The sequence below is a fragment of the Solanum verrucosum genome, unplaced genomic scaffold, assembly GCF_900185275.1.
Source record: "Solanum verrucosum unplaced genomic scaffold, falcon-dt-bn FXZP01000229.1, whole genome shotgun sequence".
In the NCBI taxonomy this organism is placed as follows: Eukaryota; Viridiplantae; Streptophyta; class Magnoliopsida; order Solanales; family Solanaceae; genus Solanum; species Solanum verrucosum.
In genome coordinates, this window is record NW_026020011.1 from 6,068,778 (window position 1) to 6,094,579 (window position 25,802).

At 35.7% G+C, this 25,802-nt stretch overlaps 4 protein-coding genes across 5 annotated transcripts; 3 read left to right on the forward strand and 1 right to left on the reverse strand.

The window, feature by feature from the left end:
- Positions 1-300: 300 nt before the first annotated feature.
- LOC125819969 (ubiquitin carboxyl-terminal hydrolase 18) lies at positions 301-8,779 on the reverse strand. Its single transcript, XM_049499377.1, has 11 exons — positions 8,521-8,779; positions 6,459-6,624; positions 6,280-6,368; positions 6,100-6,185; positions 5,842-6,004; positions 5,573-5,696; positions 5,118-5,275; positions 4,242-4,326; positions 2,421-2,633; positions 1,696-1,757; positions 301-1,024 (listed from the first exon to the last, which is right to left on the reverse strand). The coding sequence occupies exons 1-11, from the start codon at positions 8,598-8,600 to the stop codon at positions 370-372; spliced, it is 1,881 nt and encodes a 626-aa protein (XP_049355334.1). The 5' UTR covers positions 8,601-8,779; the 3' UTR covers positions 301-369.
- Positions 8,780-11,716: 2,937 nt separating this feature from the next.
- Positions 11,717-15,034, forward strand: LOC125820011 (beta-1,3-galactosyltransferase 7-like). Its single transcript, XM_049499428.1, has 11 exons — positions 11,717-11,856; positions 12,293-12,395; positions 12,669-12,715; positions 12,904-13,118; positions 13,192-13,255; positions 13,563-13,635; positions 13,726-13,846; positions 13,954-14,041; positions 14,128-14,253; positions 14,660-14,769; positions 14,868-15,034. Exons 1-11 carry the CDS (start codon positions 11,765-11,767, stop codon positions 15,014-15,016), a joined length of 1,188 nt encoding a protein of 395 aa, XP_049355385.1. The 5' UTR covers positions 11,717-11,764; the 3' UTR covers positions 15,017-15,034.
- A 1,137-nt stretch (positions 15,035-16,171) lies between these two features.
- Positions 16,172-19,839, forward strand: LOC125820158 (cytoplasmic 60S subunit biogenesis factor REI1 homolog 1-like). Its single transcript, XM_049499580.1, has 5 exons — positions 16,172-16,332; positions 18,230-18,820; positions 18,907-19,076; positions 19,240-19,458; positions 19,540-19,839. Exons 1-5 carry the CDS (start codon positions 16,228-16,230, stop codon positions 19,697-19,699), a joined length of 1,245 nt encoding a protein of 414 aa, XP_049355537.1. The 5' UTR covers positions 16,172-16,227; the 3' UTR covers positions 19,700-19,839.
- A 1,228-nt stretch (positions 19,840-21,067) lies between these two features.
- On the forward strand, positions 21,068-25,539 carry LOC125820128 (uncharacterized). Of its 2 annotated transcripts, XM_049499549.1 has the most exons (3): positions 21,068-21,204; positions 23,507-24,481; positions 25,502-25,539. In XM_049499549.1, the coding sequence occupies exons 2-3, from the start codon at positions 23,619-23,621 to the stop codon at positions 25,536-25,538; spliced, it is 900 nt and encodes a 299-aa protein (XP_049355506.1). In that variant the 5' UTR covers positions 21,068-21,204; positions 23,507-23,618; the 3' UTR covers position 25,539. The 2 variants fall into 2 exon arrangements, with proteins under 2 accessions (XP_049355506.1, XP_049355505.1); XM_049499548.1 differs by lacking the exon at positions 21,068-21,204 and having other exon boundaries at positions 23,441-24,481.
- Positions 25,540-25,802: the final 263 nt, after the last annotated feature.

Here is a 25,802-nt window from a genome sequence, read left to right on the forward strand (position 1 = left end):
CCTAATGTGCAGTGTGCAGCTGTGTCAATAATACACACAAAATGAAACATAGCAACCTCTCAATCATTCATGTAAAAGAAATATACAATTCATGTCTACAAGATGAATTTGACTTCCAAATCTAACTATGATTCTTGGTTATTTCTCTCTATACAACTTTATTTTCCAACACTATTGTAAATCATCAGAACTATTCATCTATACAACTCTGAATCTCCAATACTATCGTCAACTACAATCAGAAGAGGCTACTCACTTTCCCAGATCAGAGAATAAAGTCTCGTCAAGCGACTACAAGTATGTTCATTCACAGAATCTACCAGATTGTGGACTTTCACAAGATAAGCCAGACTGCGGGCGTGCATTTGTTTAAGATGAGCTTGAGTCAGAGGCATCGGAAGAAGAATCATACGGCATTTCACCAATTGTGGCAACAGAATCCTCACAAGGACTTTCAAACAGAGAGTCATGTGCAGTTCCTTCACATGTCTCGGTGTTTTCCTCAATGTCAGAAACAACGAATTCAACATCTGTAATTACAGAATCCTCCTCCTCACTAGAACTTCCAAACAGAGACTCATAAAAAGTTCTTCTCCACATCTCGGTTTTTTCCTCATTGTCAGAAACGGGAAATCTCCCTTCAGCTTTCTGTATTACAGTTTCAGCACAACTATCAATGAAGGAATAAGTAGCTGATAACATTCTTAGATAAGTTTCTCCATCTGCACTGGATTCTCTAACATCCTGAAGTTCCTGCAAGACTTTACGACTTTCCCCAGAATCTACCATATCTTGATCCTCCCTACCACCCTCAAAGTTAGTAACTGAGGGCAACTCCTCTTTTTCCCTGACAATCACTGATCTCTTATCAGTTGGCAATGAAACAGGATTAGAACATATAGCAGGAGACACAGTTGTCTTATGGCACTCAAGAGATGCAACTGTGGAATGCTGCTTGCCTTCCGCTTTGTCCTGTTTATTTAATGATTCAAGAGGATATAAGGATGTTGGCCTGGCTAAATGCCTGTAGAAAGCAAAGGCAGCAAGATTATTAGATGCCAAGATCCATTCCTCCCATCCTCTATCCAACTTTTTCAAACTTCCATACATGAAAATGATATATAAAATTAAAACTGAAAATAAAACTAAAAAGGGAAAGACAAATTCAAATATTGCAAAAATTAAAAACAAAAAATAAAGACATCACTTTATCTTAAGATTAATTTGTACAAGAAAATCATCTGTATTTTTGTCATCACTTTTTACATATGAAAATAACTTTAAAAGAGTAGCATAGGAAGACATGCATAAAATGAGCCTGTTTTGTTACACAATATAGAGGAAAAATTGAAGCTAGCTCATAAAACAAGTTGTCCATTCGCAGATTACAGATAGTTCTGTTACATAAAATATGTAAAAGGGAAAGTCCATGTTTGAGACCAGAAGAGAGATATATGTATCAAGTTGAAACCTCAGAGGAGGAATGTGTAATCCTCCTTAAGAATAATAATAACAAATTAATAAGAAGTACTATAAAATTGAACTCTCAAATTCAAAAATGCTATCGATTTACTTGAGAAAATCATGGTTAAAGAAAAATTCATTTGACTTTTTAAAGTAAAAGGGTTTAAGTTTTATTTGCGGAGGAGTAGTGAGCTTTCAGAGATCAATTAGACCATGGCTGAATGAAGATACCTGCTATATAAGAGCATGTATGCTTCCTGTGCAAGAACCTCATCAATTTTTACATCAATAACCTGAAATAAATTGTGAATTAAGACATGAAAATTAGAAAATGCGAGGACAAAGAAGGTGACAAATGCTCGATATGTATGGAATCATGAATTTCTTGTCACATGAAGCTCATGAACGTTTAAGGCTAGTCAAGCGTGAATACATACTTATTAATGACTTTGACAGAAAGAACTTTACTACTTTACCACAAGCACTTATGTAAGCAAGATGCTACCTTCAACATTATTGCAAAAATGAGACATAGGCGATCAAGTAACAAAGGGTCTCAAAGATGATGTCTATACTGTTGGAAAGGACACACAAACATACCACGCACCCCAAACATGTATGAAGGAACACAGGGTGAAGTTGAGATCTATTCATTATATTTCTGTTTTGACATATACCCGGGCAAGTTTGTCAGTTACATGCATGTTGCCAGTTGCATAGAGCCAAATGTCACATGCCGTGTCTTACCAAAACAGGATTTTTTGTTTTTGTTGCAGTTTAGACCCATCTATTAAATCATACAAGACCAAAAGGATCAGAAGGTTGCCTCTGAAGCTTCATTTTTTGACAAATAGTATACATCCTCCAGATATGAAGAGAACACCGCTATTGAATCTTGTGGGTGAACACACAAAGTAAAAAAGAGGAGATGAAGCCAGGAAACAGATGCCTCCTACCTCAGTGTCGTCGGCTCTATACCAATTCTCTCTCAAATCCTTGATGTAGCAGATATAATGGCCACAATGTAATGCATTTGACATATCCTCATGAACAATCACTGCATACAGATTGAAATGGTCATTGCCATCTCCTGTTTCACTCATGTTAGGATTTAGATCTAAACTTTCAGGAAAAGTCACCCTCTTATTTAGTTTGACAGGATCCCCACTCTGCAAAAAGATTTTAGGCCCAATTAGATTATGCTATCAGAAATCTAAAACATTCACTGATACAAGGTTTGCTGTTTAACAACAAGAAGAAAAAAAATCTAGACAGAACAAGATGGGACATGGCAACAGAGAGAAAGACACTTTTCCAAGAAAGCAAGAAAGGCTTAACATGGACTTGAGCAACCAGCACACTGCAGACCTAACTTCAGTACATCTGTAAAATCATAAATAGCTTCAGCTGGGTTCTTTTCTATGCAATGTCTATGTTTTTATGTACTATTTTAGTGTTAAAGCAGCTATAGTGCAAAGTTCCATCGTAATCCTCAGCAGAAGAGATTCTAGCTGTTATGACTTGTTGAAAAGTCATTCTAGCAATATGATTCATAACTGAAATATGGAATTTACATCACACACACTTGAATGTCATTAAATATGATGAAGAGCTTGAAAAAAACATATTAATAGTCACTTTTCACCTACGATGTAAGAGGAAGGATCAGACTGTGTTCAACAACAAAGATCTGCGATGTCGATTCCCAAAGCTATGATTAAGCAAACTGAAAGTTAAACATTCTAAATATAAAACCCCAAGCCAAATTAAGCCTAATATACCTAGATAGTATCATAGAGAGTTAAGGATGAAACTTTGTGCCTATCATTGTAGAGGAACATTAAAAATGCTGCATCCTGGAATAGTTAAGTCAATAGTGAGAGATGCATTAGGTAAGCACTTCAACCTTCAAACTATTATTTGGTGCATACAATAAAGACAAACCAAAACACTTCTGTCAGAAGTTGCCCATTCTTTATGTGATTCATGTGCCTCTTAAATGGAGAAACAGGGAGTATTTTAGTCTCTTCCATATCAAACAACTATCCTCACTTCTCGTTTCCGGACTTCAACCCTGCCAATTGGTCTCGCTGGTTTATTTATGAAACAAGCAAATCAAAGTCTCTTTTAATTTTACAGTTGGTAGTTTTGGTTGCAACTCTCTAGCCATGACAGGTTGAGAGAAAATCTATGGGTTTAGGGGGTCAAGTACTCTTAGCTTTTGATCTGCAACTTTTTTTGATCAGGAATGCAATGGCTTTTTGTACTACAAACTTTTTCCAATAGTTCTTTCTTACTACTCAGTATTTCCCTGGGAGTGAGTACTTCCCATTTCTAGTACCCAACTCCTTTGAGGTGCTTTTATGTATTAGCCATTTCCAGGTTTAGCTTTCATTAATAACCAGCAACCTACTTGCTGCTGCATCTGCGCCTTTCAATTTGGCAAATAAAAATCCATTTCACAGAAAGAGAGAAATTGATTCTGGACTGACACACAGGGGAGATGAAAATTGGACATATTCTTATGAAAATTGGACATGTATTTTTTCTTCAATCCTCTATGATGTTCTGCTTTCCTTAGGCTTGGTGCTACAAATCCTCATAAATGATTAAAATATCCCTTTGTTTTGTCACATTAATGGCACAGAACTTCATCTATGCGGAAAAAAGTGATACAGAAGGTGGTCTTTTTTTTCAATCTTTTAATGGCTAGTTATCAATAAAACTTAGTTCATAGGCCAAAGAGGTAATATAGATGAAAAGGAAATGAGATCAACCTGAAACCTTTTCAAAGCGATTGTCAGAATATTTGGTGCCTCCAGGATCGTTAGGCGCTTCCATGCCTTGACATAATCATTACATCTGCAAGAACATGTCATTCATTAGTGTTAGGCTGTTAGGTATAACAGAAAGGAAACCAAGTGAAGCTGCAACGAATAAACAAGTGAAGGAACCTTTAAAATATCATATCAGAGCAAATATAATTTCAAACAATCAATAACTGAGCAGTAGACAGTTGGAACAAACATCAAAGAGCAACTTTTAATGAAGATGCCCTGCAAGAACATGTCATTCATTACTGTTAGGTATAACAGAAAGGAAACCAAGTGAAGATGCAATGAAAAAACAAGTGAATGAACCTTTAAAATATCATATCAGAGCAAATATAATTTCAAACAATCAATAACTGAGCAGTAGACAGTTAATACAAACATCAAGAGCAACTTTTTGATGTAAGAGTGGACATCACCCAGATATTATAGGTAAGTCACACCTGCTCTCCCAAAAAGAATGTCGGTGATGCTTGAAGAAGTACTACCAACAAGAAACTTTGAAAATATTTCCCGAAAAAAATAAAAAATAAATTGAGGAAGTTCTGGCATCAAAAAAGTTCAGATTTTGCACTAGAAATTAGGTCAAATCAGGTGTGACAGAGTGAACCTGCATTTTATGTCCTAGCCACTTAGCCAGTCGTGTAATTAAAATGGATTTACATAAAAGTGAGAATAAAAGCAATGATCAGCATTGCATTGGCAGAATATACACTGGCATGTCTTCACTTGAAGGAATAACCAACTGGTATTTAAAAGTATAGACTAAGGTCACAGGTGACCCTTTGAAGAAGAAAGTCAGCATTGAAGAGAAGAAGCTACCTATCACATTTATACATATCTTCACCATCCATACACTCTTCGGCAGTGAATTGATCTAAGCATTCCTCCAAAGACTCAGCTTTCCCCTCAATCTCTACAGTCAGATCCATCATATTCTCAAACTGATTCGAGTGATTACCACATTCTGTACATACAACCTAAAAAGTAACAATAGCACATTATGCGAGAAAAGATGGAAGGGAGATTGACACTATACAGAAGTGTAAACACTGTGCAGCTTATATGTAATTTTTTTTTTAAAGCACATAATCATCAATCAACTATGCCTCAATCCCAAACCAACTCAAGGATCAGGTATGAATCTTCTGTACAAACCAACAAACAGAAATTTGTTTGGCCAATACAACAAATATCATGATAGTAATTTTTTTCAATCTGTTTCACATTGCACAATCACATTGAATAACTCTTTTCTCTCATGAATTAAAGATTACCTGAGATTGAAGGCGACCACCAAATATATGTTGAATAATAGTTGTTTCCTGAGCGCTAAGAGGTACAGCCTTATCTCCATCAAATTCAGCAAGTAACCCCGATTGCATTGTGTCAATAGCAAACCTACCAAGTAGGCAACTTTATTATGATTCAACATGTTTACTGACATACAACACAAGTAATTACATAATTGATCTTCATAAATTAGGTTTCCATGTTGTGCATTATACCAAATATACGCATCAACTCAGCTCAGACAACAACATACCTCATAAACTCATGGGCATCCTCCTGATTTCCACAAGAAAGATTACCACCAATGTTAGGCAACCCTGATAGTATGTCAATTGGTGAAAAGGGATTCTGACACCAGGTACATTGTTCAACATGGAGTTGAAATTCGCAGAGGAAGCACCAACCATTCGATCTACCTGGGTGGAAAGAGAGAATACATGATATAAGAATTATTTCCAATAATTTAAAATAAAGGGTTAGTTCATCATAATAATTTGATTTGATGCTCTACATTCTCTTTTATGGCCTTTCTCCAACAAGTAGGTGACAAGTGGTCTAGTCTGTGTTAGACATTGCAGAACCACATTAGCAAAACAGCTGCATAAGAACCAAAGAACGACATTAAGAGAACTCAAAGAATAGACTGAAAGGTAGATAATTCTTGGTCGTTAAGAGTCTATACTAGAGATACCTGTTACCACAATTTATGAGTCTACGAGGAGGATAGCCTGAACCACCCCAGTAAAAGTAATTCAAGAATTCTTCATATGGAAAAAGTTCCTGAAATAGGTTAAATCCCAACTCCGGTCAGGTCTTTAAAATACATGTTATTTGTGTTCATAGAAAGCTAATTAAGGAAGAAACATGTACCTGTATATTATTTTTTCCACTAAAAGGAACAAATGAAGTCCCAAACATGTACCTCCTTTGCAAAGTCGGTTGTGATTGCTCAGAATTACCTTTAACAGATGGTTGAAAATCCCTACATCCATACTTGTGCCCTGAGTTCCAATCGGATCTTTGGCAAGCATCAGAACTAGATAGATAAATAGGCACACAGACAGAGAGAGAAATAAAACAATTAGCCACTATCCTACACTCGAAGTCAGATTTATATAAAGAGAAGCAAAAAGATTATCGTTACTCCAAGGAAAGAAATGAAAACCAGAAGAACTAGGCAATAGCAAAAGTGGAAGAAAAGATGAAAGAGAACAATAAATCAAGACCCTGTAAGTAAAGTGAAGTAATTGGCAAGAATGCTTGTTGTGAGAGAGAGTACGCGTATCAACGATAACTTCTTTTTTTTCATAGAAGGTGATTAGAAGTTCTATTACTGAAAAAGTCAGCCAATTTTTGTACAGTGCAGGTCAGTACAAAAGTAGGGATGTATGTATATCAACAACTATATCAGTGAAGTTGCAACTCAGCTCGTCTGACATAGAGAAGCAGACATCCCAAACAAAAAGAAGCTCAAAATAGTTTATTCAGCACTAAAAAAAATCTGGAATATAAGATCTTAATGATTCCCAACATGATTTGACAAGGATAGACACACAAAAGCAAGTTTATACATCTACTTAATATGGAGAGTTTCTCTCTAGTTAAGTACTTTAAGTTGAATTTCGGTCCTCTTTGACGATGTTGTCAAATCAACACTTGAGCTCAAACTTTAATGCAAGGTGCAGTATACTGTGCCCAAGCTTCAAGTGAGGCACTTTCGTGTACACACAAACACACATTCAGACACACACACACATATATATACATAGAGAGAGAGGACGGGGTTCATGAAATTGGTAATCTTCCGCCCAATTATAGGCTAGAGATGCCTCTCATCACACTCCACTGATTGGGTAATTTAAAGAGCACTCTATCAATTTGGACTTAATTTTTTCTGTTTGACACCTTGCAAAGTGGATATTAAATGTAAAGAAAGGCATAACATGAAATCATTAGAACATGTGGCTACGAACCACAGTATTGGGGTTTTGAATCCTTCCTCACCCAGAACAAGCTTACTCCGTCTATTCTCATTATCATATATTCTACCTCTCTAAACTTCAAATACCCCTCCCACTCATTACACAAGTAATCCCCTACAATTGAGCGGCATGGATAGAACCACATCAGTTACATACATAACATTCATATGTAAAGATGGATATAGTGATCCAACTCGGAGAAAAAACATCACTACAATTTAACGCTTATAATTACCAGAAGTATAAGATTGGTAGGCAGCAGAATATAGTTAAAAAAATAAGGTTATTATTATTATTCAATATAGATGTTTTTAAGATTCTCCTCTCCCCCCCCCCCCCCCAAATCTATTTCCTTTGTAGAGGCTGTAAACTACAACAGAAGAAACCCAAAATAGAGGAATGATGACAAGAACAGCAACATTTCATCCTCAAAAGGATAAGAGCCTCAGCCACCGGATGATCAGGAAAGATTTACAAGATCCTAACATATATAAATCTTGCTAAATGGAATGAACAAAAACTATTTGCTATTCTATCACTAAGAATAGCAAGTAGTAAATCAAATAATCGGTCTATCCTTCACAGAATTAAACAATTTACCAAATTTCCCTATCAAATGCTTCATCAAACTATTACTCCATCCTTCGCAGAATTAAACAAATCTACCAAATTTACCCCACCTCACCCCCCCGCCCCATCCACCACCACCTTCAACAAGTAGATAGAACAAGACAACTAACAGAGTAATTGTAACACAATTTCTAGTTCAGTTATACCTAAATCTTGTGGCATTTCTCTACATTTACAGCTCAAATTAACCCTAGAAAAACAATCATCAAGTCTACTTAGAAACGTGTGTAACTTTCACTTCAATCAAAAACGATTACACAAACTACAAACTAAAACTTCAGTATCTTTGTATATATCGCGAATTCGAAAAGTGTGCATACCAGTAATTAACCATCTTGCAGCGGGAGCATCGTTTAGAGGTGACATTGCCGCAGACGGCGCAAGCACTCGGCATCCCCATATTCCGATCGGCGACGGCGAATTATCACCGGAATCAAAATTACCGGCGATATGTGGAGTAGTTAGTAGAGTTACTGTGAAAAAGAAGTATCGAATTGCAAATACCAAATTTATAGGCTCCTTGTTTCTAGAACTTTATAGGAACTTTCTAGAACTTTTTGGGAAATTCAAGTAACTGAATTTGGTGTTAGTTGATACTAGTAACTGAAATTCAAGTAGGTTCTTGTTAATGAGTTCTCCTTGGGTCAAAAATGCCCCTTTAAATTTTTGAAAATGACTTACGAGGGCGTTTGACCATGAAAATTGCGAGTATTTGATTTCGAGAAATTATATGAAGTTCTAATAATCATATGAAACAATCACTTGGGGTCATTTGATAGATGATTAGAGCTACGTAAGTATTAGTACAATAACATATCCATTGGAATATCATATGTGGGGGTTATTTGGCAGCTGATTAGAGCTACGCAAGTATTAGTACAATAACATATCCATTGGAATATCATAAGTGGGGCCTGAAGACATAGATCTCGTAAAGGTAGAGGGGTTGTTTCTTTTGCAAGTATTAGTAACATATGAATTAGTTATGAGTGAATGTATTATTTTATGCACGTATTAGTTATACAGGAACTGCATAAAATAAAAGTGCATAGATTTCTTCATAACTTGTACATATATTAGTTATGTAGATTTCTAAGTTGTCAACTAAACGTGTATTAATTTGTTACATGAATTACCTATTTCATATTTACCTATATAGCAAACGTCGTATAACTTATACGAGAATTAATACATGAATAAAATTTATTTCTTATCCAATTACTAAACGAGCCTTAAAAGAACAACAAATCTAGGATGTCATTAATTTTACTAACATAAAAATAGAGAGTAAAAATATTTGGGTACTGAGAGCTAGTCACACATATGAACTTGTGTTATGCTTTATAAAAACTACTCACTTTCTTCTCTTTTTTCGATGTGGATTTATTATCACTTCCTTAAAAAATTGTAATTATATTTCTAATAAAATAATTAACAATATTTGTATTAAAGAGAAGATCTGATTTTGATTTGAGACAAACTTTTATCTCATAAAATATTTCTGTTCATCTCATGTTGTGTACCAAATAATATGATAAGTTGATTATTATAATCATTGTCTTAGTAATTAAACAAATGTTCTCAAACTCATGGTGTCTAATATTAAACATAAACAGATCATATATCAAACATAAAATGCTGAAATCTCAAACAATTCAAATTTAAATAGCTAAACTTCAAGTGTCTTTCCCTTTCCAATCGACCACTTCACGCGCTGAAGTTCATACTCATACTGATCAACGAACCACCCTCCAACACTTCTTCTTGCCAAATACACTAACATCCGGCTTCTGAAAATTAGTTCGGAGAAACAAAACAAAGTAAAGTTAGTTCTCAATCACAAGTGTGTTTTTCGCAAAAAACAAATACATATGATTATCATTACGTCCTACTTACCACTCCTTTTGGATTACACGAAAGGATTTCTTCAAAACGATCCGGAATTCTTCTATCAACATGGATGTAGAAAGTTTCGATAGGAGTAACAAGGGTGAGATTTAAAACTTTAACCGTCATGAAATATTGTTCATATCCTGATATCATAAAATTTGCTTTCTCAATCTTCAAAACCTTGTACATGAAAACCTGTAATGAGATCAAGCAAATCATATATCATGCTCTACAGAATTAAGAAGAGTTATGATCATGTACACATACATTGTCCTGTTTTTCATTGTATTCCTCAATAGCACGGTTAGCTAGTTTCATCATTATCGCGAAGTCAGGATCTTCTTTGAGGTTCAGAATTCGTTCTAATGTAACTTCCCCACCGGAACAATCATAAAAGTCGAAACCCTGTCAATTTAAAGCAAGCAAACTATAATTAATTGACGAATTCAAACAAAAAGCTCTGTTATAATGGAAAGAAAGGAAGCGAACATGAGATTGACGAATCTGCTGGGTGTATCTCTCCCGAATTTGATCAATAGCAGGACGATGCTCCTTCAAAGTACCAATAGCATTCCCTGTTTTAATATTTAACCTGACTTCAGCTGAGATGTGTGTCTTCTAATTTTGGGTGTGTATAAATAGAGACGTAAACTTATATAAATTGAATAAGTAGACACACAAAAGTTTTAAATTGCAATAGAAATATAATTATCATGTTTAATGTTGAATATATTTTAAAAAGATAGAAAAAAAAGGTGAATATATAATATATTTATTTATAGGCATAAACATGACCTTTTAACTTGGTTTCAACAGACAATTATGACTTTTAACTTTGGATGTGCAGACACTTAAACTTATATAAAATTGAATAAATTGACATATTCGTCCTATATGGCAATTTTGTGTCTTATGTGACATCATACATGTATGTGAGACACGTGTGTCATGCCATGTGAGACACGTGTGTCTATTTGTTGAATTCTATATAAGTTTAAGTGTTTATTTATGCATGCACACTCAATGTTGGAGTGCATAGTTGTTCGCTGAAGTCAAGTTAAGGTCATGTTTATGTATTATTTGTCAGCATTATCAAACTTATTAAAACGCCGTCTAGCTAGCATCACACGTACTATGTATTAGCCCTTATACACTGTTTACAATGTCGCGCCTTGACTTCAATTGCTTGGTATATTAGCTGATAAGTAAACATTCCAACTTTGAGAGTACACATCTAAATACATATATTTGGTCTCAGTGGACAACTAAACAATCCAACTCGTCCTCACTGTGTCTTGTACTAGATACCCAATGCTGACGTGAAACATAAGTATTTAAGGTGTTTAGATGCTCATTTGTAAGTTGAAGTGTTCAACTGATACAGTGGAGACGAATTGAGAGTATATCATGCATACTCAAAATTAAACTGTATTTAAAACCATATTTTTTTGTTGTTTATCCTATAATTCTGGAAAAAGAGATTCATAATTTTCGATTAAAAACAACCAAAGGATGCCAAATGTTTGGTTTTGGTTTCTCATTTTATAATATTTAGCCAATTGTCATTCCAATAATCAACTTTACAAATATTATTAAGAAGAAGAAAAAAATCAAAGTAGAGGAAATTGAAAAAAAGAATTTTTTTTTTCTTTTCTACAATTAGAACAAATAGATATGAAAAATCGAAGCAAAGGAAAAATTTCACCTCTATGTATTTTTATTTTATGTTTCTTCAGCTTTGCTCTTGGAATGTTTTTCTCTAAAAGGTATAAAAAAAATTAATTTTTTTTACTGTTTAATTTGTTATTTTCTGGATAAAATTCTGAGGAGGGGTTTTTTGATTGAGTTTTGTGCTTATTTGTTTGAGTTTGTTGAAGAAATTATCAAAAAAAAAAAGGCAATTTTCTGATTCGTAAATACGTGCATGTCTTTTTTTAAAGTATAAATGTCGTGTCTGAGCCAACTTGCTTCCATCTAAACTAATTTCTTGAGATACCTGTTATCGACAATAGGTATCAGGTAACTCTGTTCACTAAGACACTTGTGTTGAATCCACACATTGGTCTAGGCTTGGATCATTTATCGTTTATGTGACTTATGAGTTAGATTTTGGGATTGAATTAGGCTCGAGGTTCATTTTCGTATCAATTTGTTATTCAATGATTGAACCATTTTTTATGTGTTTATCTTTGTATCTGTTAGAATTTGGGCTCCAACTGAATCAGTTGGAGAGATCGCGTTTCCAAGGCGGTACAATCAAGAGAAAAAATTCAGTTGTGATGACTGTGAAACCAAAAAGATCCAGGTTCGAGCTTTTTCTATTCTTTTATTAACTGATTTATGTATCGGATTTCATTCACCTCATTGTTTGGGGCTGAACGACTGGCTAGCTCTATCTATAAAGATTTTGGATTTGTCGAAACAAGAACTTAACATGAGAGTTAGGCAATCCTCTATGTAATATGTCATTTAATACAAGCGGACACACAAATGTACTCCCTATGTTTCAATTTATCTGTCTTAGTTTGACGAGAACAAAGTTTAAGAAAGTAAGAAGATTTTTTCCTATTTTTACCAGGAGGAGGATATGTTGGGCGAGTTTAGCAAAGCCCATGAAGCTATTAGGTGAGTTTCGTATCGTAAATAAGAAGTTTAGAGCTTCATTCCTTATGTTTTTCACATTTGAACCAAACTAAAATTTCGACAACAATGAAGAAGTGTGAGATTCATACAACGGACCCCAACTTGTTTGATACTGAGGCGTAGTTGTTGTTATTGTATTTTCATAATCTTGTTCTCGTGATGTGTGTCAGGTCATTAGATAGTTCAATTGCTAAGATCAGATTTGAAATGCCTTCAACTAAGACGTTCCTTGGTACGAAGGAAATGGAAGACTTACCTACCATGATCACCGCGGATACTGAAAGAATTGGGATAAGAAGGAAGCCTTTTGTGGTAATTGGAATAAACACCGCGTTCAGTGGCAGAAGGAGACGTGATTCCATTAGAGAAACTTGGATGCCTCAAGGTATGTAACATATTTATACTTTGTATTTTCAGTTTTCAGGTTGCATCCTCCTTTAACGATACGTGTATATTAGGTGAAAAATTACTCCGATTAGAGCAAGAAAAAGGGATCGTTGTTCGCTTCATGATAGGCCACAGGTGAATATTTCTTTCCAATGTTGTATTCTAAAGTTTTCATTTTGAAATGATTCGATATATCCAAAGAGAACTCTAGTTCTCTCATACTCGATCAGACTCTTCAAAAATACTGTAGGATGTATGTCGGATTCTCCAAATTTGGAGTCTCCGAGCAACAATATAGCTCAGAATGACATATCATTTTGCCTTTCTAGTCGAATCATTGGTGATGGTATTTCAAGTGATCATTTTTACGCGAAAAAAGAATGACATATCGAACAATTTGGGCATATTCTAGCCTAAAAGTTTGTCTATCTTTTTTATACAGTGCTATATCTAATAGCATTTTAGATCGAGCCGTTGATCTTGAAGATACTCAGCATAAAGACATTCTTCGCTTAGTAAGCACATACATTACAATTCGATCTGCATTTTGTATATACGGTTGAATTATGCTTATACTGTCATCTCGGATTTGCTATTTTTTACAGGATCACATAGAAGGATACCATGAGTTATCTGCAAAAACAAAAGATTTTTTCGCTACTGCAGTTGCAAACTGGGATGCAGAGTTCTATGTAAAGGTTGATGACGATGTTCACGTTAATTTAGGTATATATATATATATCCACTCTCCTTTTGATGACGATGTAATGTAAGTTCATGTTAACTGTCAGTGTATAGAAGTTAAACTCTTTGAATGTCGCAATGTTGAATAGGTACTCTGGCTGCAACGCTAGCCAGACATCGGTTGAAATCCATGGTGTATATAGGATGCATGAAATCTGGTCCAGTCCTTAATCGAAAGTAATTTCCTCTGAAACTTTCAATGTCAAGGCATTCTCAGTTCGTAAAAGTTAAAACTCGTATGCATAATTTTCATTTCTTTGTAGGAATGTTAAGTACCATGAACCTGAATTCTGGAAATTCGGAGATCCTGGAAATAAGTACTTCCGGCATGCTACTGGACAAATATATGCCATCTCAAGAGACCTCGCGAAATACATTGCCATTAACAGGTAAGATACATTGTTCTGTTTTGAAGTTCCTGAAAGATTTTGTAAATCGATGAAAGGACTTCTTTTGAATCTCTGATATGGATAACAAGTTTTAATCGGATAGAAGATCGTACTTGTAAAGTTAAAGTTGCAATGTGCGTTCTGTAAATAATCAAGAACTAGTCTTGTACTCCCGCTGTTTCAATTTGTTTGTCTGGTTTTGACTTGACACGGAGTTTAAGAAAGTAAAGATGAACTTTTGAATCTTTTGATCTTAAACATGTAATGTGGAAAGTGAGGAGTAAAAAGTTGTGAAGAAATGAAAGAGGCGTTCTTCATTAACGTACTAAACAGGAAAGTAAGACAGACAAATTGAAACGGAGAGAATATTTGATTATCATGTAGTGAAACAATATGGTGATTTCAGGCCTATTCTGCATAAATATGCAAATGAAGATGTTTCACTTGGTGCATGGTTAATTGGTCTTGAAGTTGAACACGTCGATGATCGTAGCATGTGTTGTGGAACTCCTCCTGGTAAACAACTTGTAGATTGCATATTGTTTATACCATCAGTGTATAGAACTTAAACTCTTTGAACTAATGATGTTCTGCGACTTCTTATATTGTTGCAGAATGCGAATGGAAAGCACAAGCTGGTAAAGTTTGTGTAGCATCGTTCGAATGGAGTTGCAGTGGAATTTGCAAATCCGTCCAGAGAATCAAGCATGTACACGCCAAGTGTGGCGAAAATGCTGCTACTCTTTGGGATGCTCTCTTGTAGTTTTGAGTTTATAGGTTCTTGATTTATATATGCATGAGGATATTTTAACACATATACACTAGTACGAGTCAAAGTTATTAGGTTCTGTCAAATCTGTAAGTATAATTGTAGCTCCGTCCCATGTAGTACCACAATATTTTTTCTTCTTGATTTTGAGACATTTTTGTTAGGAGGAGATATGCATACAAAATTTTGATCCCACAATGTGCATTGTGATCTAATATATGGAACTGTTAGTTATATTTGCTGCTACTTATTTTTTTTGGCAATTTTCTTATATTTTCATGTACGATAGACGATAGTAATGTACAAATGAGCAATATATCATATAAAAGATTGTCAATCCCACTAGCACTAGAGATATGTAGATATAGTAGTAAAGTGATTCACAAACTTTCGTTTTGACATTCTCCGCTTATATAGTAACACTCAATATAGGATCTTTTAGAGTTTTTTTGTGATTGTAATGTTAGTATAGAGATAGGTAAATATAGTATTAAAGCGACTTACAAACTCTCGTTAGACATTATAAGTATCGATTTACACTCTTATACTCTTTTTGCATATTTACCCCTCATTTCTTCCCTAAACTTCTCCCTCTTATTCAATTTCTCTTTTATTAGTTGCATTTTTATGATCGCGATTACAAAATGATGTCATTTTTCTATGAAATCACAACATGTTTAAAGGAGTTAAGTGGAAATCAAGATAAGTTGAGAATCGCGAGGATTTTAAAAAAAAAACAAACTTGGTTAATTACTCTTCCCTCCTTCCATGGTGAGTTTTTTCTAAGCCCATTTTGTGAATGGACTAAGTAGGCATTTAAACATAAAAAATGTGATCTTTAAAGAAAAAAGTATAATATTTTATATGTGAGTAACTTACCACCTAATTAATTACCAAACGTGGTACTATTACTTATACATGATTTAATATCTACATAACTTATCTCCAAACCAACTACCGAGTATCGAACGATCCCTAAGTTTACCCAATATTTTTTAGTCTAAATTTCAATTCTTCTAAAAATTTAGGGAAAATTTGGAATAAACATAAGATGTGGGCACTTTGTGATATTAGGGCCTAAATATTGACCGCCTAGCGGCCTCGCCTCCTTCAAAGCTTTTTGTGATACAAACCCTTACACGCAGCATATAAAGAAGAAGAAGAAGAAAGCCTCTACAAAATTCGCCATTTTTGAAGATTTTGAAATGCCAGGCTTAACTTGTAACGCTTGTGACAAGGAATTTGTTGATGATACTGAGCAAAAGCTTCATTACAAATCTGAATGGCACCGATACAATCTTAAACGCAAGGTATTTGCTCAAAAACCCCTTTTGAATTTGAAAAGAAGAGGGTAAAATCGTTTTTTGAATGATTTAATTTCTGTTTATTGTGTATTGGATTGAATGGTTCGGAACCTCTGTAATTAGGCAGATTAAACATAACCCCTATGTGCAGGGACAGAGCCAGATTGTTTGTTACAGGCTTGGCATAAGTCATAACCTAGTTATTTTGGCTCAAAACTTGTATGTGTGTTTAAAAATTCAATCTTTTCAGAACCCAGTAAAGAAAAATGATTCTGTTGAGCACCACGAGGTCTTGAGTTCAAATCGCAGTAGAGATAAAACACTAGGTGATGATGGATAGAATTACCTAATTTTGGCTTAAACCTTGTATTTGTGTTAGAAAGATTCAATCTTTCCAGAACCCAGTAAAGAAAAATATTTGTGTTGAGCAACATGAGGTCTCGAGTTCAAATCGCAGTAGAGATAAAACACTAGGTGATGATGGATAGAGTTACCTAGTACTTGTTGTAGGTGGGAGGTGGTAGATGTTTTGTGGAGGTGCGTGTGAGCTGGTCCGTATACCATGGTTATCAGAAAAAAGAAGAATTGTGGATTGAAACCCATAAACTAGAAATTGTAAACTTGGATGCACCTCAACCTCAACTAATTAATACTTGCCGTCTTTCATCAAATAGGACTTTATCCATCAAGGTGTAGATAGTTGTAACAAATAAAGTAGCTTCTTTTTTTTTTTGTTCCTGCTGGGAAAAACTATGCCCTTCCCTTAGCCCTCCTTCTGGGAAGCCAAAGGATGACGGGGTTCAGTTGTCACCATGAGCTAAGAATCGAGAGGGGTAAATATTACACTTGATGTCACGCGTAGAGCTTCTCCAAGTCCACAGCTGGTGTATTATCAGCTTTGGATCAGTTAGGTGGATGAAGCAGAGATGAACATTAGGAATATGAAGATCACGAGAGCATATGATTGTAAAAATATTGGCAGTTGCTTAGAGGATATTTTATAAGTACAGAGGGTGCTTTTGATTTGAATCATTTGATGATTCCAATTCAATTTTTCTGTAGTTAGAGGTTCTTCTGGTAGAGCTCTATTTTGTGAAGTAAGCGTAGAAGATTAGTGATTCGAGAAGGTTTAGATGCTAGGGTAAAAGATAAGAAGGACCTGGATTTTTGTGGGGTGGGGGTGAGAGGCTTACTCAATTTTAAGCTGATAATGTGAAGTTCAGTATCGTCATGACTTATGTAGTTGTAAGTTGATTATTGGGATGGGATTTATTATGGTAAGTAGTAAAAGAGTGTTGAGCATGATATGTGGGTTAGGAACAAAAGAACTGATATTAAAGTGAAGAAGGGTTGAGTGTCAGACTCATTGTGTGTCAAGTTTTGAACTATGTACAGCTGGCCATGGAGGATTTCTTGCTTATCAGAAGAGGATTGGGGGGAGGGGAGGGTTTGACATACTCTTGTGTCTTACAAATGTGACACCTTCCTCCTTATCTTTTTAACTCAAAAGGATAAATTTCTAGTTTGGTTTTGTTGGGGAAATGACATATTGTTACCCTTTATACTTGGTGACAGAAAAATGGAAGTCATATTTGATGCTTCATAGGATTTTTTTTCTTTTTATATCTCTGGTTTCGTTACCGAAATCCCACATATCACTGGCCTCTTTACCTATTATCTTCATAGGCCAGGAAGAGTATGAGTCTGGTAAAGGAACCTGTGTCCAATTGATATTTTTCAACTGAATGCTACCTCACTAGGGACTTTAGTTCATGTATCATTCATCAAAGCTTAGGATTGATGACTATATATGTCTACGTCTCTTCCATATGGTTTGTTATGGAATGGCTTCATGGTAAGTATGCAGAATTGATGTTTTTGCTCTCATGCATGGTTTTTTCAGGTCGCAGGAGTTCCTGGAGTGAGAGAGACTATTTTTCTAGCCAGACAGGCTGCTCTTGCAGAAGAGAAGGAAAAGTTAAGTGAAACTCCATTGCTATATGCCTGTGGTCTGTGTGACAAAGAGTATAGAAGCTCCAAGGCTCATGCTCAGCATCTGAAATCTAAAAGTCACCTAGCGCGGGCTTCTCAACAACCAGGTCATCCTAATGAGAATAGTGTTACAATCAAGCCGTTTCTACGCCACCCTCGAAATGAAACTTCACGCAAGGCTAAAGAGGAAATTGAGGAGAATGATGAAAGTGATGAAAGTGAATGGGAGGAGGTTGATCCAGATGAAGAGATGATTAGTGAAGCCACCGATTCTTTAACAGACTTGAAGATGAATGAGCATACATCTAATGGCAATATGGATGAAGATAGTGATGATGAATACGTTGGAAACTTAGACCCATCGTGTTGCTTCATGTGTGATAAAGAACACAAGACCATTGAGAGCTGCATGGTTCACATGCACAAGAATCATGGATTCTTCATACCTGATGTTGAGTATCTGAAGGATCCCAAAGGGTTCCTTACTTACCTTGGTCTCAAGGTAGAATATGTGCTTCCTCTAGACTTTTTTCCAGCCTTCCTTAACCATCTTCTGTGTTCACATTCTTTTTCTTTTTTCCTGTACAGGTTAAAAGGGATTTCATGTGCTTGTATTGCAACTACAGATGTCTACCTTTCAACAGTTTAGAAGCAGTTCGGAAGCATATGGAAGCTAAGAATCATTGCAGAGTGCATTATGGTGATGGTGATGATGATGAAGAAGCTGAATTAGAAGAGTTTTATGACTATAGCAGCAGGTATAATTTCTAACATGATTGCTTTCGATGTAATTTGGGTAGGATGAGTGTAGTAAGCTCTATATTCTTTTCAAGAAAAAAACAATTTAGGTAGGATGTGTATAGTTAAGCTCTGTAGTCTCTACCTTCTGTTATTGCTTCTGAAACGTCTCTTCGGTTGTAGCTTTGTTGATGAAACTGGGAAACAGCTCATTTCATCAGATGACACAGGCAACAGTGTGGAACTTGGAAGTGGTGGATCTGAGCTCATAATAACAAGAAGAAATAATGATGGGAGATCTGTTAGGACTCTTGGATCAAGAGAGTTTTTGCGATACTACCGACAAAAACTGAGGCCTACACGGACCAATGATGTGGCTATAAGTGCTGCATTAGCCGCAAGGTATGTATTTGATTTGTTCAAAAGTGTCCATTTCATCACACCTCAAAACTGTTATTTGAGCAAAACACCCTTTCCTTCCAGGTACCGAAGCATGGGTCTTGCAACTGTGCAGTCAAGAGAGCAAATGGTTAAGTTGAAGGTGTTGAGAGCCATGAACAAGTCTGGTGTGGAGATTATGCGCAGTAAGATTGGCATGAAAAGCAACGTCATTCGTAACCTCCCTAAGAATATACCATATTAGTCCCTTTCGATAGTATTATTAGCCTTCTTGTAAGAGATTGTTTGGTGTTTCTGTTATTCCAACTTGTGTAATTCCTCATACTTCTCAACTTTTTGGTTTGTATTGTCATATTGATTGTTTGGAAGTGACTTTTATATCTATTTCTAGTCCTGTTACGGTCAATTCACCAGGAGAATCGCGTTCCCAGTTTGATATCGTGTTACAGGGCATGTCTAATCTTTTTGCTGCCACAACGTTGGCTATATGCAGAAACTCGAATACCCCTAGTTCTAGAAGGTACATGAGTCTATTTTGTTTGAATTCCTTCGACTTGATTCTCTCAAGTGCCTTAGTATACCCTTAATTATAGGTCTTGTTTGAATTCCTTCGACCTGATTCTCTCAAGTGCCTTAGTATACCTTTAATTATAGGTCTCGAAGCTCGAATAAGGAAAATTCATGTTATAACAAGTCATATGTCACACACCTACCCCCTCTCTAGCTTTACTACATGTTGACCATCTCTTTTATAATAGCCTTACTTTATAGCATCTATAAAATGATTCTGAATTTTATTATTATCCTTAAAGTTGCTATTAGTCTAAGAGTAGGACTCTAGTATACACTTTTTTTTTAATCCTCCACACTATGTTTGATATCCACAAGTTCAACTAAATTCAGATTCATACTGAAAAGTTTCATATTAGGGGATAAATCCTAACAAAGGTGATTCTGTACCAGAGGATTCGAAGACTCTAGTACACACTTAATTAGTGGCAAAACAAAAAGAAATTATTCTTCTTTTTATGAATTTCCCCAACAAATAGGTGACATTTTTCTAATTATGTGGAATAAGCCTAAACAAGTTTTGACTTTGCTTAAATAAGTGTGACTAATTAACATGGTAGCCCAATTTTTCTAGCTTTTCTTGACAATAGACAATTTTATTATTAATATCAAAACATGACAAGTTATGTCAAATCAAAAAAATGACTTAGTATATTCTAATATTCTTCCAAAAAGATTAGATCAAAATGGAGGTGTGAAAAGAAATATATATTTTTTAAAAAAATAAATTAATCTAAATGACTGTTCACCTAATCACTTAAATTATAAATAACATGAATGTATATTTTAATTTCTTAAAAAAAAATTATTTAGTGTTTGATATTCACATTGAATTCGACTAATTAGGAATAAAGGCGTAAGGTGCTCTATAACAAAAGGTCCAGAGACACTCTTACTTGATAAGGACGAAAAACTACTTATCACTCCAACAATCTTTGTTGGTAACAACTATTTTATTACGGATAAAAAAACCGTTTTCGAAATACCGTTATTTATATTTACATCTCAAATTAAAAGAAATAGAAACACTTAACCTAGCTATTTTATTTTACTTGACTTTTCCATTTCACTTTTCTTTTTTCAACATAATCAACATATAAATACATTATTCTATATTTTTTTTGCTCTTTACCCTTCAATCTTCTTTTGGCTGTTCTTGATTTCTTACAAATTACTCAGGTTTGATCCACCCCCTTGAAAAAAATTGTTCTTTTTCTCTATGGGTATTTTAGATTAGTTTGAATGATCCATTACTGTTTTCATTTTCTGTATTGGGTTGACTTTTTTTCCAAAAAAATTGAATCTTTCTTGGTCAAAATTGATCTTTTGGGGGTTTTTTATGTTAAAGATTGATTTATCTGTTTACAGCACTTGATGTTGAAATTTTGGTATTTGGGGCATACCCTTTATCTGGTTTTGATTTTTCTATTTGGTGGCCTCTTTTGTTCCTTTGTGAATTGGTGAAATGATGCAGTGAGAAATGGGCACTCCTTATATTGAAGTTTATTATTAATCTGATAGTTAAGTAGAGATGTAGAAGAGAAAGAGAGGAAGTTAGAAATTGAAAGATAGTCTCTTGTACTTGGATTATTGCACTTTTATGGTGTAGTTACTGTTCCTTTTTTCGGAATGCTTTGTCATGCTTTCTATCGTATTTTGTTATGATCCCTTCACTTTTTTATTTCCTTTCTGATCTGTTTTGATATGCTTTTCGTTGAGCTGAGGGTCTATTGAAAATGTCTCTACCTCCCAAAGTAGGGAGTTAAGGTCGGGGTATACGCTACGCTCCCCAGACATCACTTGTGGGATGACACTAGGTATTATTGTTGTTGTTGTAGAGATTGAAAGATAGAGAGGAAGTTAGGTTTAATTCCTAGCAGAGGCAAAAACGCCATGTGATTTCTTTCTATATGTCCAAGCCTTGGTTGATAGGGTTATCCGGTACTTGGGTTGGTGGGAGGTTGCAAGTGCCTGTAGTCGAGGTGTGTGCAAGCTGGAGAGTGTATAGAGTGGGAAGTCCTCGTATAAGAGGTATAGAGAATCTAAAAGAATATGATTATCTATGAGGTACATCCATTCATCTATACTAATTGAGATCTCATGGCTGCACCAAAGATATACAAAAAATAAAAGATTGCCTCGATATAAATGTATTTTCTATCTTCTCAAAAGTTCTCCTATTCCTTTTCTTTAGTATAATTAATGCAGCACCAAGAAGCGGCTGTCAAAAGTATTTTAAAAAAAACCAGAACTATATTCCTTCTATTTTAAAGGGAATCTATGAGATTTATCACTGGTTCAGTATCATTTACATAGCTCTGTTTACACCAAAATTAAACAAAAGCAAGCAATTCATTTTGATCTTCTGTATTGAATTTCCTTTGTCTACAAAATATTTGGAGTTTCTTTCTCTCTAAATAGTCCACCAAATGCATGTTGGGATAGTTTGGGATTCGTTCCTTTTTGTTTTTCGAATAATTTGAAAGCTCACTTATATGTCCCGTGCTCCAGTTAAGTTCCACCATATTAAGAATCGTCCCCTTTGAATGTCATGTGTTAAACTTGCTTCTTGAGCAACGAAACAGGTAAAATATGCCACTTTATATGGAGCACTGGTTTTCCAAGTTAACATCCATGGCCAGAAAAATCTTTTCTCTCCAACCACCGTCTCGCTGAACTGTAATTGCCCAAGGGGCAATATCTCAAGCTCTGCATCTTTTCCGCGCTTGAAGTTCCAATTGAGATTGAGTATTACATCCTTGACTGTAGCTGGCATCATCAAACGTACGCGTAACATGTTCAAAAAAGTTTCCCACAACTAGGTAGCGACCTGGCAAGGCAACAAGAGGTGCTTTAAATCTTTCCCGCACATGTGACGCATTCACGCATCTTATCCCTTCTCTTTCTCAGATTTTCAGTTGTGACAATAGCCCCTCTTGCTGCCTACAAGTCATGTCATTCTCCTGGAATAATGAGCACAAGTATCTGATTTGTCCGCATTTGAGTTCAATAGTTGATCATTTGGTATTTTGATGTACAATTATTTTTAATATCGAATCTTCTTATAAAGAATCAATATTTGCATCTTCTTGAGGAAGTTTTTCCATACTTTTATTTTAGTTGCTTGTGATTGAAAAAGATAAATTGATGGTGAGTATTATGAGGTGAAAATGGCACAATGTATTGAGGAGATGACATTTTGGTATAGAGAAGTCAAGGATCTCTTTACCTTTACTCAATTACATTTTAATTCTCTTTTTTTTGATAAGTTGCAATTCATGATGAATCAATTGTCTGCCTCCAGAGTTTAATAGCTTTCACTGATTAGCTTACTCTTCTTTTAGTTTCTATCTTTCTTTTTGTTTTTTGCTTAATGGTTCTGAGACATTTTTTCTCTTCTGCCCCGTGAGTTCAGGCTTGTTTTAGTGAAATGTTTGTGTACTCATATTATACTGTTGCTTTTGTTTGCATAATTTCACAGTTAGTCATCTCGATATTATTTGATCCTGATCAGAGGAAGGGAGATGCTGCATGCTGACAGGAAGCTGGTCTTTAATCTCTCCCATCATTGAAACTTCAGACTGAAAGGAGTTATGAAAAAGATTTCTATGGAGGAGGTGGAGCTGTATACCAATTGGGATGATGTGTTCTGTCCCATTTGCTTGGACTTCCCTCACAATGGCGTTCTCCTCCAGTGCTCATCTTATGACAAGGGTTGCAGGCCTTTTTTGTGTGACACGGATCATTTGCATTCCAACTGTCTAGAACGTTTCAAACAAGCACATCGGGTGATAGCTCGTTCACCATCACTTTCGATATCCAATGAGAGAGAAGATGTGATAAAATCGGAGGCGAACAGCTGGTCTGCCTGCCCCTTGTGTAGGGGAGAAGTTACTGGATGGGTTGTTGTTGAGAAGGCTCGCGTACATCTCGATGTCAAGGAACGCTGTTGTGAAGAGGATAAATGTAGATTTAAAGGTACCTATGTGGAACTTCAGAAACATGCTAAAGTTGACCACCCTCATGCACGCCCCTCAAAAATAGATCCTGCTCGACAGATTGATTGGGATAACTTTCAGCAGTCCTCTGAAATAATAGACGTCTTGAGTACTATACATGCAGAAGTTCCCCGAGGTGTTGTTTTAGGTGATTATGTGATTGAATATGGACATGATAATTCTGATGATGAATTTGAGAATTTCCCTTCAGCAGAAGGAAACTGGTGGAGATCATGTATCTTGTATCAAGTATTTAATAACTTTAGGACATCTAGAAACAGAAGAAGATCTAGAGTTAGTAATGCAAGAAGAGGAAACCGCCATTTGGGTTATGATGCTTCAAACTCTGATGAGAGTTCTGTGACATCTGTAGAATATGTAGACTATGGGGCTGAGGAGCTTGAGGATGGTTTTGTAAGGATTGCTGGCCTCCCAAGGAGAAGAGCTGATAGTCGCAGGTCAGTAACTTCTAGGCAGATGGCCTTCATTTTCATATGCACTACATTTTTTTTACGCTCATCTTGATTTGAGGATGTTTTAGCCACTGCAAAATGTGAGAATCCATTATTGTAGATCTCTATTCTCTTGTTGGACTGCCACCTTAAATCAAGCTTTTATTGCGGCATGCTCTAGATCAACGGCTCCCTATTCCCTTCTGTAGTTGTGATTCCCCAGGCCCTTGTGTTGCTTCTTGTGAAGAGAGGGTCAAACTAACTGCACCCCCCACGTTATATGTTTTCTGAGCAGATTATTCACACATTTTGATGCATTAGATATTCTTTCTATGATTCTTATAAACTTTTCTGAGTTTTTCAGTCAAGTGCTAACCTTCTCTTACCTCATAAATCGTGTTCAACGGAAACAGTTGACTGTCCGTCATTTGTTATGGTAGTCTGTTTTTAATATATCCGACTAACAGTAGGATGATACACTGTTAACCTTCCAATACTGAACCAGTTACTAATCTAACAGTAGTTCACCAATTTGGGGAAGAGGTGTTAGACAGGACATGGGACACTTGCAGAGCTTACCGAGGACATGATCCTAGTTAGGAAGATATGGAGGTCGAAGACTAGGGTAAAAGTTTAGTAGGTAGTTGAGCGTTGTCTAGTCTCCCCTATCAGTAGTGTTTGTTATTAGTCGCATACTACCTTGTTACATTTTGTTTCCCTTGCTTCGGTTGCCCATATTATGTGTTGTTGCTACTGTTTCTCTTCTCCATTATGTTCAACGTGATTGCTTCATTATTATATCGTCCTTTTCATTCTTGATTTTATTATGCTTTACTTGAGCCGGGAGTTTATCAAAAACAATCTTTCTACCTTCACAAGGTAGGGGTAGGGCTGCATACACACCACCCTTCTCTAACCCCACTTGTGGGATTACACTACATATGTTATTGTCGATAGTGTCTCTGTTGTTAATGTTCAGTCTGATTCACAACTTTTTATTTTCTTCATGCTTCCTTTGTGGCACAGTTCTCGAAGACGACATTCCCGCTTCTATGACAATTAGGTAAGTACTTCAACTGGAATCCTCCACCACCATCACCACCCCCACATAATGGTCTATTGGACATGAATTATTTTCCTTGAAGATATCTTAATTAGAATTAGGTGCAGGAACAACACTTGATCTGGCTTGCACCTGGAAAAGGATCCCTGTATTCCCCCTTTTCCCCTCCCTGCCCCATCCTTCAATGGCTCCCCCCAACTACGATGGTTGCTTCCCGTTGCTCCAGTAATTAGATCATTCTTACTGGTGTTTTTTTTTTTTGCA